The following is a 12,968-nucleotide window of genomic DNA, read 5'->3' on the forward strand; positions in this document are numbered from 1 at the left end:
AATTTGTTCACTGAAGTTTGACTAAGGCATATATAAAGGGCATTAGACGGAAAAGACAAAGGCCTGTAGGAGCTTTTCTAAGTCAGGGAGAGATAGAACTGATTGAATTTTGGATGTATGTTGTACGTGGAAGTAGTAAGATTTGACGTGTTTTAAAATTCAGTTGGGAAAATTATTGTGACACATAGATCTTTAGCTGCTGTTTTTATATTGGTTGCCAGGGGAACTGTAACTCTGTTAGGAAAAACACACGCGGCTGATGTCTGGCTTGAAAGACAAATAGATTTGGGTGTCATCAGCAGAGGAATGATAGGATATTCCATTAGAATACCTGATGATGTTTCCTAATAGCAGCATGTACAGGGAAAATATGATGGGACCAAGAATAGAACATTGTGGTCCGCCCTGCACATCAGTGGAGCCAAGGATGAGACATTATTACCAATAGAAACAGAAAATCTTCTGTCTGAGAGATAAGACCGGAACTATCTGAGGGCAGTTCCGCATATACCAACACACTGTTTTAGTCTATCGATGATGTCAAATGCCGCACTGAGGTCAAGTAGCAGTAAGACAGAGCAATCACCAGCATCAACAGACATCAATAAATAATTTTTTATCTAAAGGAGAGCGGTTTCGGTATTGTGTTGTGTGCAAAATCTAGATTGAAATTTATCAAAATATTATCATTGTCACAGCTAAGACACCAACTGCCAGGGTTGTACTGCATTTTGTAGATTGTAGCCAAAGCAACATTTCATTGTTAGCATCCAAAACTTCCGCAAGAGAGAAAGAAACTGATGTGGTCACATACAATAAAGCATGTGACCTCAAACCTTACAAGTACAATGGGTGTAATGCAAAATACAGGGGAAGGTTTTGTAATGATCTGCCTTTGAATATCAGTGTTGGGATTGTCCCTGGAGCTGACATTTTGTCCTGAGGGAGGTGTTTGACTCAAGATTATGAGAGAGTTATGGGAAGGCCTTCCTCTCAAACACAGTTACTCATTGTGTTCTGCCTCACTGGATTTTGATACATTTCTTGTGATTTTCAGAGTAGCGATACCACACAGTTCGTGCGAAGCACTTAATTAGAAGATTAATAAACAACAGATTCTTAACAGTGAATTTGTTTTGAATATAATGTAATGATAACTTTATTCTGTCTTTTAGTGAAAGACAGAAGACAGAGTGGCAAGTCCCTTTTTTGTGGTTTTGTGTAGTCATTGGTTCTGCTTAGTAAGGATTAGAGAAATAGCTTCAAATTTTCACAACCTTAACCAAAGTGCTTTGGTTTTCTAAACCTGACCACAGAAAAGACTGAGGTTGTGAGCTCCAGTCTCACATGTGGGTTGCTCCAACTTGACCACCTCCACCCACACCACGTGTATGATTCTGGTGTGGTACATGAATGTAGCGCTTCATTCACCTACAAGACCATTGCCTCTGAGCATCAATACAGCCAGTGATGACACTGTGCTGCACAATGAAAAGTATCTAAAAAGAATGTACAGGAGACACAGTAGGAATACAGGGCATCGTAATCCTTTCTCCTCTGCATCCCAAAAGAACCAAGACAAGGGGGTCGCTCGCTCAGTCAGACACAAGGAACAGCGTCCATCACCATCTCAGTCTCCTGCTGCATCCAAAAACATCACACAACGCTAATATAAAGTGTACATTTATCTCTGCATCATGCCTAATTTTTTGACTACCATTTAGCATGAATCCTGCAATCCTGCTATAATGGGTAAGTCAACATCATACACAAGAGATAGAGAGAGGGGTGTCTGTGTTTGTGTGTGTGTGTGTGTGTGTGTGTGTGTGTGTGTGTGTGTGTGTGTGTGTGTGTGTGTGTGTGTGTGTGTGTGTGTGTGAGAGCACTGGGAGACAGAAACATTTATCATCCCCGTATGTCTGCGGCTGCCTTGCCCATGAATCTCTTCCCTACTGACAGCGTGTAGCGTGTCTGGCACATGTGTATGTGTCGCACATATGGCTCTGCAGAAATGACAATTGCCCAGGTCACAAAGAACTACCCGCTAACTACTCAACATTATACAAGAATGCCTTCAGCTGCCACTAACACCACATACTGTGTGTATGCAAGTGGGAGTTTATAATTTACTCTGTCAGTGCACGTGTATTTTTCATGCATGTATTAAGAAGCGATTTTTTATTCAATAAATTTGAAGGCTGTTAATAGTGCTAAAGAAAAAAAATGTCTTATCCTACATATATGCTGTTGACACACCAGCAAAAAGCACTTGACATTCAGTGTTAGTACTGTAGTATTATCAATCACATGGTCTTGCCATGAGTGTTTTGCAAAATCAGAGCTTTTGCAGTATGAGGTATTGCCCACAGGGTGGCATCATTTCTTTTGCTGGGCATACAATCTGATCTGGATCCTCCTTAGTCTGATGAAATATAGAAATAGATCCTCAGACTGTGGCTGGTGGTGCTTTTATACATCGGTTTGATTAATTAGATGAAGTCAAACCTTTCTTACCACTTCAGGACATCTTCAAGCATAAACTCTGACCTTGTCTGGATCAGTTGACTTAATGAGGACCAAAGCTTACTCCTTATGAGGCAAAATGCAGTTTAGTTGAGGCTAGGGTCAAGATACGTTAAGGTTTGAGTTAGGTATGAATTGGTCATGGGTTAGGTTAGGGATAAGGTTTTGGGCTTTCCACAATGAATGATCCCCAAAGGATAGCTGCGCAAATATGTGTGTGTGTGTGCGTGTGTTTGTGTGTGTGTGTGTGTGTGTGTGTGTGTGCTTGCAGTTGGTGGGTATTTTGGAGAAAAACATATTTATACATATAATGACTTCATAATTATTGGCCTATGTATGAAGTAAATAAATCATTGAAAATGTATTATAAAGTACAGTTATCAGCATCATCCTTATAATATATTTCCATATAATCTTTCAAAAACACCAAGTCATCCAAGCTGAATGATTATATAGGTCGTCTGTCCCTTCTGATACTACATATGGGGGCAGGCATACAACCGTCATCATGGTAACAATAATAAAAACATGGTTTAGGTTGTGGAACAATCAGCGGTTAAAGAAACAACACAGATTATTGGTTTCACAAAGGAAACCAACATAATGTACTGTATCTCCTTGAAATGGCCCACACAGGTTCCAAAGAATTAACATGATAGAGCACTATCGACTGAAGAGCCACATACATTTCTTCAGATTTGATGGAAACCAAACCAATGCTTAAATAGTGACATTTGCACTGAAGAATGTTATGAATACATGTTGCTCTCTTTCTTTGTCCACAGAAATGTTGGTCAGCAGTGGTCAGCACTGTCACCTTGCAGCAAGAAGGTTCTCGTCTGAATGCCAGCTCAGTCAGGGCTTGTCTGTGTCAAGCTTGGATGTTCTCCCCAAGTTTCCATGGGTTTTCTCCCACAGTCCACCCTGCGGTAGGGTGGACTGATAGCTCATTTAGCAGCCCTCTCACCCAATGTTAAAGGATAAGCAGAAAAGATAATAGATGGATCTCAGGGTTTTGAAAGTCCCAAGCGGAAAAGACGCAAATTCAATAATGTAGCTTTTAGTAAAACTGCATAAGAACTGACTAATCAGAAGTAAACCTACTCATTATGCAGCAAAATTACCCTTGTTTTCTGTTATTATGAGTCATGACTGTGCGCACAGCTTTTATCCTTGTTTTTTATATTTTTGCACATGATCGAACAAAATCAAATGATGTGTATTTTGACATTATTAAACTGCAAATTTAGATTGAAAGTGTAAATTAAAACACACAAAGATTTACTATAGCTGTAAAATAAATACAACGTGAAACGTCACACTCACCTGAACGCCTTGGAAGCTTCAACAGGAATCATTCTAATTCTATTCTATTGCTTCGCTTTGTTTGTGTTGCGTTGTGTTGTGTTGTAAAGGTGAAGCTGAGAAAGACTCAACTCCTGAGATGCAGGGGGCAGCTGTACACCAAGCTAACCTTGCCACAAAGTCGGCCATGAAATACAAATTTCTACAGACAGTACATACAGTATGTGTTCTGTAAGAAGAACATTGAATAGAAATATAGAGCAAGAGCCGAGCACAGTACTTGAGTAAATTACCAGTATTTGGTTAAATTCCACCACTGTTTGTTTGGTACCACAGGGATATGAGGAAACATCTGTGATTCCCTCCTGACAACATGGAGAACTAAACTTAATCACAGGTCATAACAATGAATTTCTTTTGGTCTAATTTAGTTTTGTTTTTTAATCTAATTTTGCCTAAATGTTTTTAATGCAGTAGATTAATCAATCAATCAAATTAACATACTTAAGAGTGGTCAAAATGCTATGAAAATATGTTTAATGACAGTAGCAAAATCTGTTACTACAGGAGGAAAGTGAGAATAACAGTCATTTTGTTTGCTCATCCTTCGTGCACTGTCTGTGAACCAGTCCTTTGTGCTTCTTTGCTGGCTACAGTGTACAGGCACAGTCAGAGGCCTCCATGTGAGTGGATGATGGAGGTGTAATGACAATGACAATTATAGCAATTATGTGTTATTGTAGGCCATTATGTATTTTGTAGGTTTGGAGATGTAGGCTTTCTCTGTAATTGCTGGCTTATGAAAGGCATAACAATCATGCGCCAGCCAACCACCGGGGCTACCAAGGGAGACCAGTACCTGGTGCCATGGTAACAAAACATTTATCCATGATGCCGCTCTGAAATGGCGAGGACAAGAGCATTGGCAGCAGGCAAATTAGCCTTAATGGCAAGGAGTGGAGGACGCGAGGGTGCTGGACAGCAGAGGCAGAGCTGGTGGGTTCTGCAGATGTGTGGGTGAGTAGCATGTGTGCGACTGTGTAAGAGAGAGGGTATGAGGACAATCTTTCAGACAGGGTGGGTTTGTGTGTGTGAGACCATTTAGCATAGATTCATGTGAGTTATAGTGTAACATCTGATGCCATGCAGGAGAACAATATTTCTCATTAGTAGTCTTATTAGTTTCATAACTAACTGTCAATTGGACGTCTGATGAATGTGATAGGAGTGAAATTGAAACTGAACTGCTGGTCACTGATTTCTTTAGATTGACAATTTATAATTATTGCTCATGACAACAAACAAAACCTGTGTTAACTGATTAATCATTTAAGTCATTTCGGTCACGTATGAATCTTTTTCCTTTATTTTTACACACTTACACTATTGCACATATGTTGCAAATATACTGTGAGTGAAAGGCTGGTACTGAAAAATATAAACATCAAATCACAAACACACATTATGATTTGAAGATAGTAGCAAACAGACTGTGATCAGAAATTGATGAATTTGCGTGTGATTTATGATGTTGCACTTTTTTCATATCCCTGTTTCATAAATCAACACTGTAACACAAGTGTGATGCTCATGCACAGTTTTTAGGTTGGATATTACTGAATATATATTGTGGGCAGCAGCCCACATGAAGAGGTCTTTGTGTCTCACAACTGTAAAGTGACAACAACACTATCCTCGGGAGAACTCAAACCTAATGGGCATGTTTGGGTGTTCGTGTCTCTATTTGCATGTGTGTGTGTGTGTGTGTGTGTGTGTGTAAGGGGTGGGGGGTACAGGGAATTGCAAACCTGCCCAGCATGGCACAAAGCAGGAAGTAGGCCAGAGGGGGATTAAAGGGCTACTGCACCATGTCCTCCCTCTCTCTGCAGCATGTATGATGCTGTGTACTCTGTGTGTGTGTGTGTATACATGTGTGTTTCTACGTGTGTGTGTGTGTGTGTGTACTACGGAGAAAGCTGGGTCACTGCTGCCATGCTGCAGCAACTGGCTCCAGTCAAGTACTTTGGTATGACCTCATCAGCTTGAGAGAACAATATATTTGTATTTGTGTGTGTTTGTGCATGTGGCATACGTGTGTGTGTTTTGGTTTAGCTCAGTGTGGTAACTGTTAATATGACAAAATCAACTTCAAAATAACTTTCATCAGGCCCAGTGCTGCTGAGGCTCCACTGACATTTAAACGTTTAATGTATTTATGTATTTATATTGCACTTTTTCTAATTTTGATGACGACTCAAAGTGCTTTGCAGTAGAGTTTATTTACATTCACCCATACATTCATACAGTATGTAAATACACTGTAAATGGTGCATTTACTGTGCCTTAACTATGAGGGGCAAATCAGGGTTCAGTATCTTGTTCAAGGACACTTCGGCATGCAGATGGTGAGAACTGGGAATTGGACTGCCAACCTTCTGGTTAGAGGTCGACCCCCCTATACCAGTATTTCTATATGTAAAACTTGATAAAACACTGCAAATTACAAAAAGTCTTGTCAACCTTTATCCGTTCTCAGTTTTCTGTCTTTTCTCCAAACAATTATTTTTACCTGCAATATGTGTGCACATTTTATGTAAGTTTATAGAAGAGGTCTTAAATGCTGAAATTTGAATTCTAATATTGAGATGTCCTTTTTGAATATAGTTTAATTGGGAGTGTCTTGTTTGTGTCTGAAGAATGAATTGGAGCAGTTGAACAACCAATTCAATTTGAACACTGAAGAAATATGATAACAGCATGACCCAGTAGATGTTTGTGTATTTATCTGCATAGACCCTGTTCTTTGTCTGTATATTTCCACTTATTTTGCTGTGTTCAGGAAATTTCTACACCACAAATGTATGGGTGTGTAGCCACCAACCACTAACAGTGTACAGGGTCTTAGGAGGTGGGACGACATCACTGTATATACAGACATAAATATTGACCACATAAGGAACTCAGTCCACACACTTACTGTTTCAAATTGAATGGTCCATTGTGTAGGATTTTGGTGGATCTACTGTCAGAAATGTCATATATTGTTCATAGTGTAGTGTATAATCACCTCAAACTAAGAATTTAGTTTTTGGCATCGTCACAATGAGTTATCAAGGATTGGGTCATCTTCCACAGAGTCAGCCATGTTGCACGGCCATGTTTTTTCAGTAGCTCTTAACAGACAAACTAAATGCTGTTGCCTTTATTTCTTGGAACCTGTGGCAACAGTTTTCTGTTATTCTGTATCTTTAAGGTCTGCACCAGGTAGAGCCGAATGAAAAGGTATATTTTAAACAGAAAAAGAAAATTTTCAGATTGACTACAACAACTTCTATATAGTGGACTGAAGCAAAACACCAGTGCGAAGATAATTATTCTCAGTAAATTTCTCTTTCTATACCCAATTGTAATTTAAAGCCTCTTTGTCCCAGCTTCCAAATCTAGTCCGAAAAGTAACACCAAAAATGTATAATAAAGATATACATCAAAACAGCTCCCACTACACCAGCATCACGTTCACTCTCACAAACAATTATCAAAATATCAGGTAATTTACCTCCTTGAGACAGCCCATGAAGTTGTTGCTGACCGGAGAACCGGGCAGGTCAGCGGTGCTGGGGCTTCCACCCACATAAAAGAAGTCATCTGATCCCAGCATGGTGTAGTCCTCCTGGGTGTAACCTGTGGTCGTCAGAATTCCGTCCACTGATATTGTCACCTGATAATGAGGAGTGAACAGTGAGGCTGGAAACAAAAGTATTTTTTTCCCCATTTGACTTTATTATAGATATAATCACTCTGAGCTATGCGAATTTTAAATCTCAGACCCTGTGACGTTTTATCTCTGTTACGGATCGAAGTAGTTTTTTTTGATAATTAGTGGATGTTAAAACTCTTGATGGGCATACAAGATTAGTAAAACAAAACAAAACGTTGACTGGGTAAAATTAGCTTTAGACACTGACAAACATGGATTAATATTAATCTTCATTCCACAAAACATGTGGTGTTTATCATTCTATGTGAACTTCTTTTATGTCTGAATATAAGTGAGGGACAAAAGAAAACAAAAAATCACATGGAGGAAAAAAAACAGAAAAAAGACAAACCATTAAAGGAGGGAAGAGATAGTGTCACAGCACATAAAATCAAACACAAACATGCAGGACAGGACACACAGAATGGAATATGTGACAATATTTCTGCCATAACCGAAAGTCTGACCAGCAGATGTGGAAGGAAGCTCAGCAGTTCATCACCTGAGGAGTTCATGTCATGCTTCTGCATAGTTTATTAATTCAACACTATTTCTATCTGACAGACAAATACCGTTTACAGGTTGAGACTTCATTACATAGGCCATGAGTAGTTTATGAGCTGTAACATATTGTTATAGTGAAAATACCATTGTATATAAAGCATTGAAAGTTTCTTCAAAGTCAATCAGACTCAATGATTAAATGTTGCTTACATAACAGTAGTAATAACCCTCCAATATTGTATAACATATTCACATTTAGTCTATTCTGCATAAAAACGAAGTAACTTTCAACACTAGGCCTATTTATAAGTTGACTACTAGCTGAACTTGGTTTCTTGTTTTAAGCAGGTGGTTGTGACGGTCACTCGCCAAGTGTTGAGAGGAAATAAAAGTATCCCTTAACTTTAATACAAGTATTTTAGATTTTCAAAATGTCATTTTATGCATGCATTCAAATAACAATAACTTTTGTTTTTACTTAGATGGTAGATTAAGTACTACTGTATACCACTGCAAGATAAAGAAAAACAAACTGACATCTGGCCTCAGCTAAAGGTTGAGGCGACTTTACATGCTGCTAAGCTTACTACTGAGGTTTACTGAAACCACATACTGTGCCAAAGTCTGACTCATGCTTCAGTATCTACAACCAAACATGAGCAGGTACTCTGTCGTTTCTCATCACTATCCAGGGTTTATTAAGTGACAGTTTTCATCGACAGAAACATTTGCTTTGAAAGATAAATCCGCTTTCATATTCTCCTAGTATGTTAGATCCCTTTATACGCCAGCCAAAAGGGTTATAGTTAATCAGTTTTCTCCAACAGTGTTGGTTGCCACATATTGTCACGTGTTCAGAAGCATGAATGAAGATGAAAGTTGAGTGTGAGGAGGATTTGGTCCATGCACTTGTATTGTACAGTTCCAGTGATTGTTTCTCTCTTTTGGTACTTCTGACAGCTTAGACAATAATATCACCCCAAAAACATTTACCAGCATAATCTGGAATGAAACAAATTCCGTAAACCCTCGAGGGTAAAACCCAAGCAAACACCTAGAAGAAAAAGTGATGGGTGACCGAAAAAACCATCAAAAATTATAAAGGTACAAAAACAATGTGAGTGGATGAACCAGGAAAAGGACGGAGGGACAAGGAATGTAAAGTTATCATGAAAACACATTAGGGAATCATTTCTTGATGTAGAGAAGTCTATAAAGCAAAGGAAAAAGAACACAGCAAACCAAAAGATGACAATAAGAATGATATCTACCATACAGTGGAGTTTGTTTACCATAGCGTATCCAATGCCTGTTTGCTTTGCAGAAAGGTGGGGTAGGCAAGTGTGTTAGTACATAAAAAAAAATCAAATGAAACGCATATGATGAAAAATGAGAGTTATGACAAGTGTTTGTTTATCCAAAGTCAGACATATCCTTTTTATTGTGTGAGATAGCTTCAAAAGCTCACATTATTGAGCCAGATAAACCTACACTTTGAGTGTTAAACAGGCTGAGTTCATTATACTTAAGATTGTAATACAGCTGAATGCCCTTAATATCCTTAAAGCTAATGTGCTGGAAATAACAATTTAAGTGTAATATGCTTAAAGCAAAATCAAACATTTTGCAACGAGAGAACTCAAAGTGTCTTGTTCATTTTAAATACCAAATCAATAGGCATTTGGTTGGCTAGGAAAACATTTTTAAAAGCTTCTCTCAGAATCCAAGAAAATACTTTCCCTGAAAAAGAGCGGAATCCAAAAGTCAAAAAGTGGCTACATGTTAAGGGCAATTCTAAAATATGTTGACATTAACTGTGAAATGGCTCATATTAAAATTCACAAACATTTATGTTATCAAGCTATATATTCATTCTGTAAACTATTTGAAGCGTTCATACTCGTCCAGTGATGGTGAAAAAGAACCCCCTAATGGCCGTGTGTTTGACTGCGGATTACTCAAACCTATCCACAGCTGAGGAGAGGGCACCTTTATGAGTCACAGGCCGACCGTGTCACAAACGTGGTTGAGAAGGTGGCGTGTTGTCGTCGTTAAATGAGCCCTGATCTTGCCCAGACAAGGTGAGTGAATTAGACGATTAAAAGCTGGCAAAGTGCTTCACTGCTGATGAGGGGGGTGTGGTCTGAAAACTGATGCATTGACATCTGTTCGGCTCAAAAACACACACACACAAAACAATGACCCCTTTCTACTATAACAATATTCCAAGTATGATTAAGTAATGAAATCTGTATTTTTAAATAATATCATTTTAAATTAGTAAATTGTAGCCATGTTTTCAAAGTCAGTAGATAAGTTTGAGTAAAGACTAAAATGCTCAGCTATTTTAGAAAGTTCTGAATGGTTTTTGAAACAATGTGAGCTGTTTTAAAAGATTTACATCTTGGTTAAGAATGAATTAACTTGGGGCTGGCTCAGTGCCAAAGACAGGGTAGAGGTATCCTGATGTGTTTAGAGATGGGCATTGTTGAGTTCCGTCTTTTTACAGGATTTGTTGACAATAAGCATACCTGTTCTTCTGAGAAATGGAGTTTAAAAATGAAATTGTGTTCTTGACACTATTTATGGTTGCCAACTTTTATGCAAGTCAATTCATTATTTACATTTTCTCATTACATGGCTACTTTACATTGCAGGACTGAAACTGTCCAGCTTAAGTTAGAGGATTCACAAGAAACAGTATGTAATCCATTATTCCTTTCTGGAATTTGATCTCACTGAAATTAGGACCATATTAGAGCTGGATTCAGCTATTTCTCATGCAAACCGACAGGCTCTACTGCTCGACTGCTTCACATTAAAAGCACTCACCTAGCAATGCATAGGGTGGCTTTTATTGTGAAACAGTCACATATGTCATAGTGCGGTCCACAATCATGATTTGTCAGTAAACCAGTTTCAACCAGTGTATCCTGGAAGATGCAGGGTACACTTCTCAGCAGCTCATCCTCCTTGTTGTGTGCTCTGTTTAGTGAAAAAAAAAAAACTAACATTATGCACACTATGTAGTCAGACTGTAATTGCAATTATTTTTCAAAAATGTTTTTTTTTTTCGAAGAAGGGGGGTTTACTTGGATATACTGTAACCGATACACCAGGAGGTCCTCTGTTGTATTCCTGACAAATTAGTTGGGACTCTGTCTGAGTCTATTAACATATCAACACATACAGCCTGGAAAGTTTTACTAATGATCAGTTTTGGATAATCAGTCTTAGGTGACTCCATCATATCTCCCTGATCACCCCACAGATAGATAAGACGAAAGAAATAAGGAGGAAGGAAGAGAGAATGGAAGGAAATGGAGGCCGGAAACTGTGCTCTAAAACTATGAGATATGAATTGGATGGATGGATGGATGCAGAGGTGAGAGTTGTGGAAGGACAAATGGATTGATGGATTGATGGATCGATGGATTGATTGATGGGTTGTGTAGATAGATAGAACTCAAATGCCAACTACTCTCATCATTAATAAGATGTGTTTTAAGGAAGCTTCAAACCTAATTACTCCATACACATTTTCAAATAATGCACCAACGCTGGGCCTTACCTGTCTGAGGTTTCGGGTCACTTTGACATCATGCCACGAGTTGTCATTGAACTTCCCATGGACGGGCTCCACGATGGCCTCAAAGGCTCCAGAGCCGAGGTTGATAACAAGGGAGACCGCACCGTCCTTCAGAGCCAGGTTGACGTAGTCAGCTGACTTGCCGGTGTGAAGGATAAGGCCATTGCGCTGCCACGTCTTGAAGGAAAGAGTGATCTCATCGCTGCTGCTCTGGATGGGGTTCTGGGAGAGATCGTAGCAGAAGTACTCTGAACCACGGAAAGTGGCCACATTCTCTTCCCTTGCTGTGGTGAGAAGAAAAAAGAGTGAAAGGTTGAGAATAGTATATTTTCAGTCCTCGGATGCAGGTTTGCATTGTACAGCCAGAGTTGGATAACTGTTCAACAATATTCATTCGTAGAGTGATAAAAAATAGCTTTTTCAAGACTATTTTCAAACTTGTCCTCAGCATCATGGATTTATTAAAATGCAGAATCCTAATCTCTTTTTAAGGCCTATTGCTGCAGGTCCAGTTGACTTAAATCCTGTCAAAGCAAGTCTCAAAACAAGGCTCAGATCCTTAAGGAAAGGTCAAAGTCAGCTTACAATTCTTTAAAAACTGTGAATGCTTGTCAAAATATTTGTATTCATTTGTTTTCATATTTATTGTTATAGAATGTATTAAGTAATCAAAGTCTATTGAAACAATTATAGCACTAATAGCGTGCAGCTGTCATCATGAAAAAAAAACATTGTTCAGGTGGTGCTGAGTTCCATGCATTCACCACCATCACCCCTTCATCTCCATTCACACGAAGGTCCATTCATTACTTATTGTAGGTTGTCCCCTTGTTCCATTTATGTGATGGACTGCTGACCTCTCCACCCCATCCTTTCTATGCTGGAGAGTCTTCAGCAGCTCATACATAAAGCACATGTGTCCGGACAACATCTGTTTCTTGTGATCCGATCACAAGTGGACAGCTCTGAGTTTAACTGTTTACATCTGACATTCAAGTGCATCTCTAAAACATTGAAAATCAATATGCTGCATTCGGTTCAAACATATATCACTGACTGCAAAACTTAGAAATGTTAAATACTTTAAGTTCATTGTGAAACTATAGCGGGTCAGGCAACATCAGTTGAGTGGGGGCGTCCTTCAAAGCGGCCAAGGGCACATTCGCATCTACACTGCTAAAAGAATGGGGCCACAAACCACCTCCTAGTGTGGTCTGAGTGACTAGTGTGGGATCCAGTAACAACAAGATTACACAAAATATCTTAAAATATTAAAAGGACCTTGTAGAA

General features: G+C 38.9%; 1 protein-coding gene across 3 annotated transcripts in view; it reads right to left on the bottom strand.

Annotated features, from left to right (window-relative positions):
- LOC133962165 (neurexin-3-like) overlaps positions 1–11,961 on the bottom strand; it is a 103,736-nt gene extending 91,775 nt beyond the window's left edge. For 2 of the 3 annotated variants that reach the window (XR_009922084.1, XM_062397644.1), the window contains exons 1-2: positions 11,661–11,778; positions 7,385–7,546 (exon numbers count right to left, since the gene is read on the bottom strand). Coding sequence is in view for 2 of the 3 variants with exons in the window: in XM_062397644.1 (XP_062253628.1) it covers positions 7,385–7,486 (102 nt within the window). In the remaining variant the exon portion in view is untranslated. Of the gene's footprint in view, positions 1–7,384; positions 7,547–11,660 lie in introns of all 3 variants that reach the window. The other variant, XM_062397646.1, reaches the window with a different exon arrangement.
- Positions 11,962–12,968: the final 1,007 nt, after the last annotated feature.

The sequence above is a fragment of the Platichthys flesus genome, chromosome 10, assembly GCF_949316205.1.
Source record: "Platichthys flesus chromosome 10, fPlaFle2.1, whole genome shotgun sequence".
In the NCBI taxonomy this organism is placed as follows: domain Eukaryota; kingdom Metazoa; phylum Chordata; class Actinopteri; order Pleuronectiformes; family Pleuronectidae; genus Platichthys; species Platichthys flesus.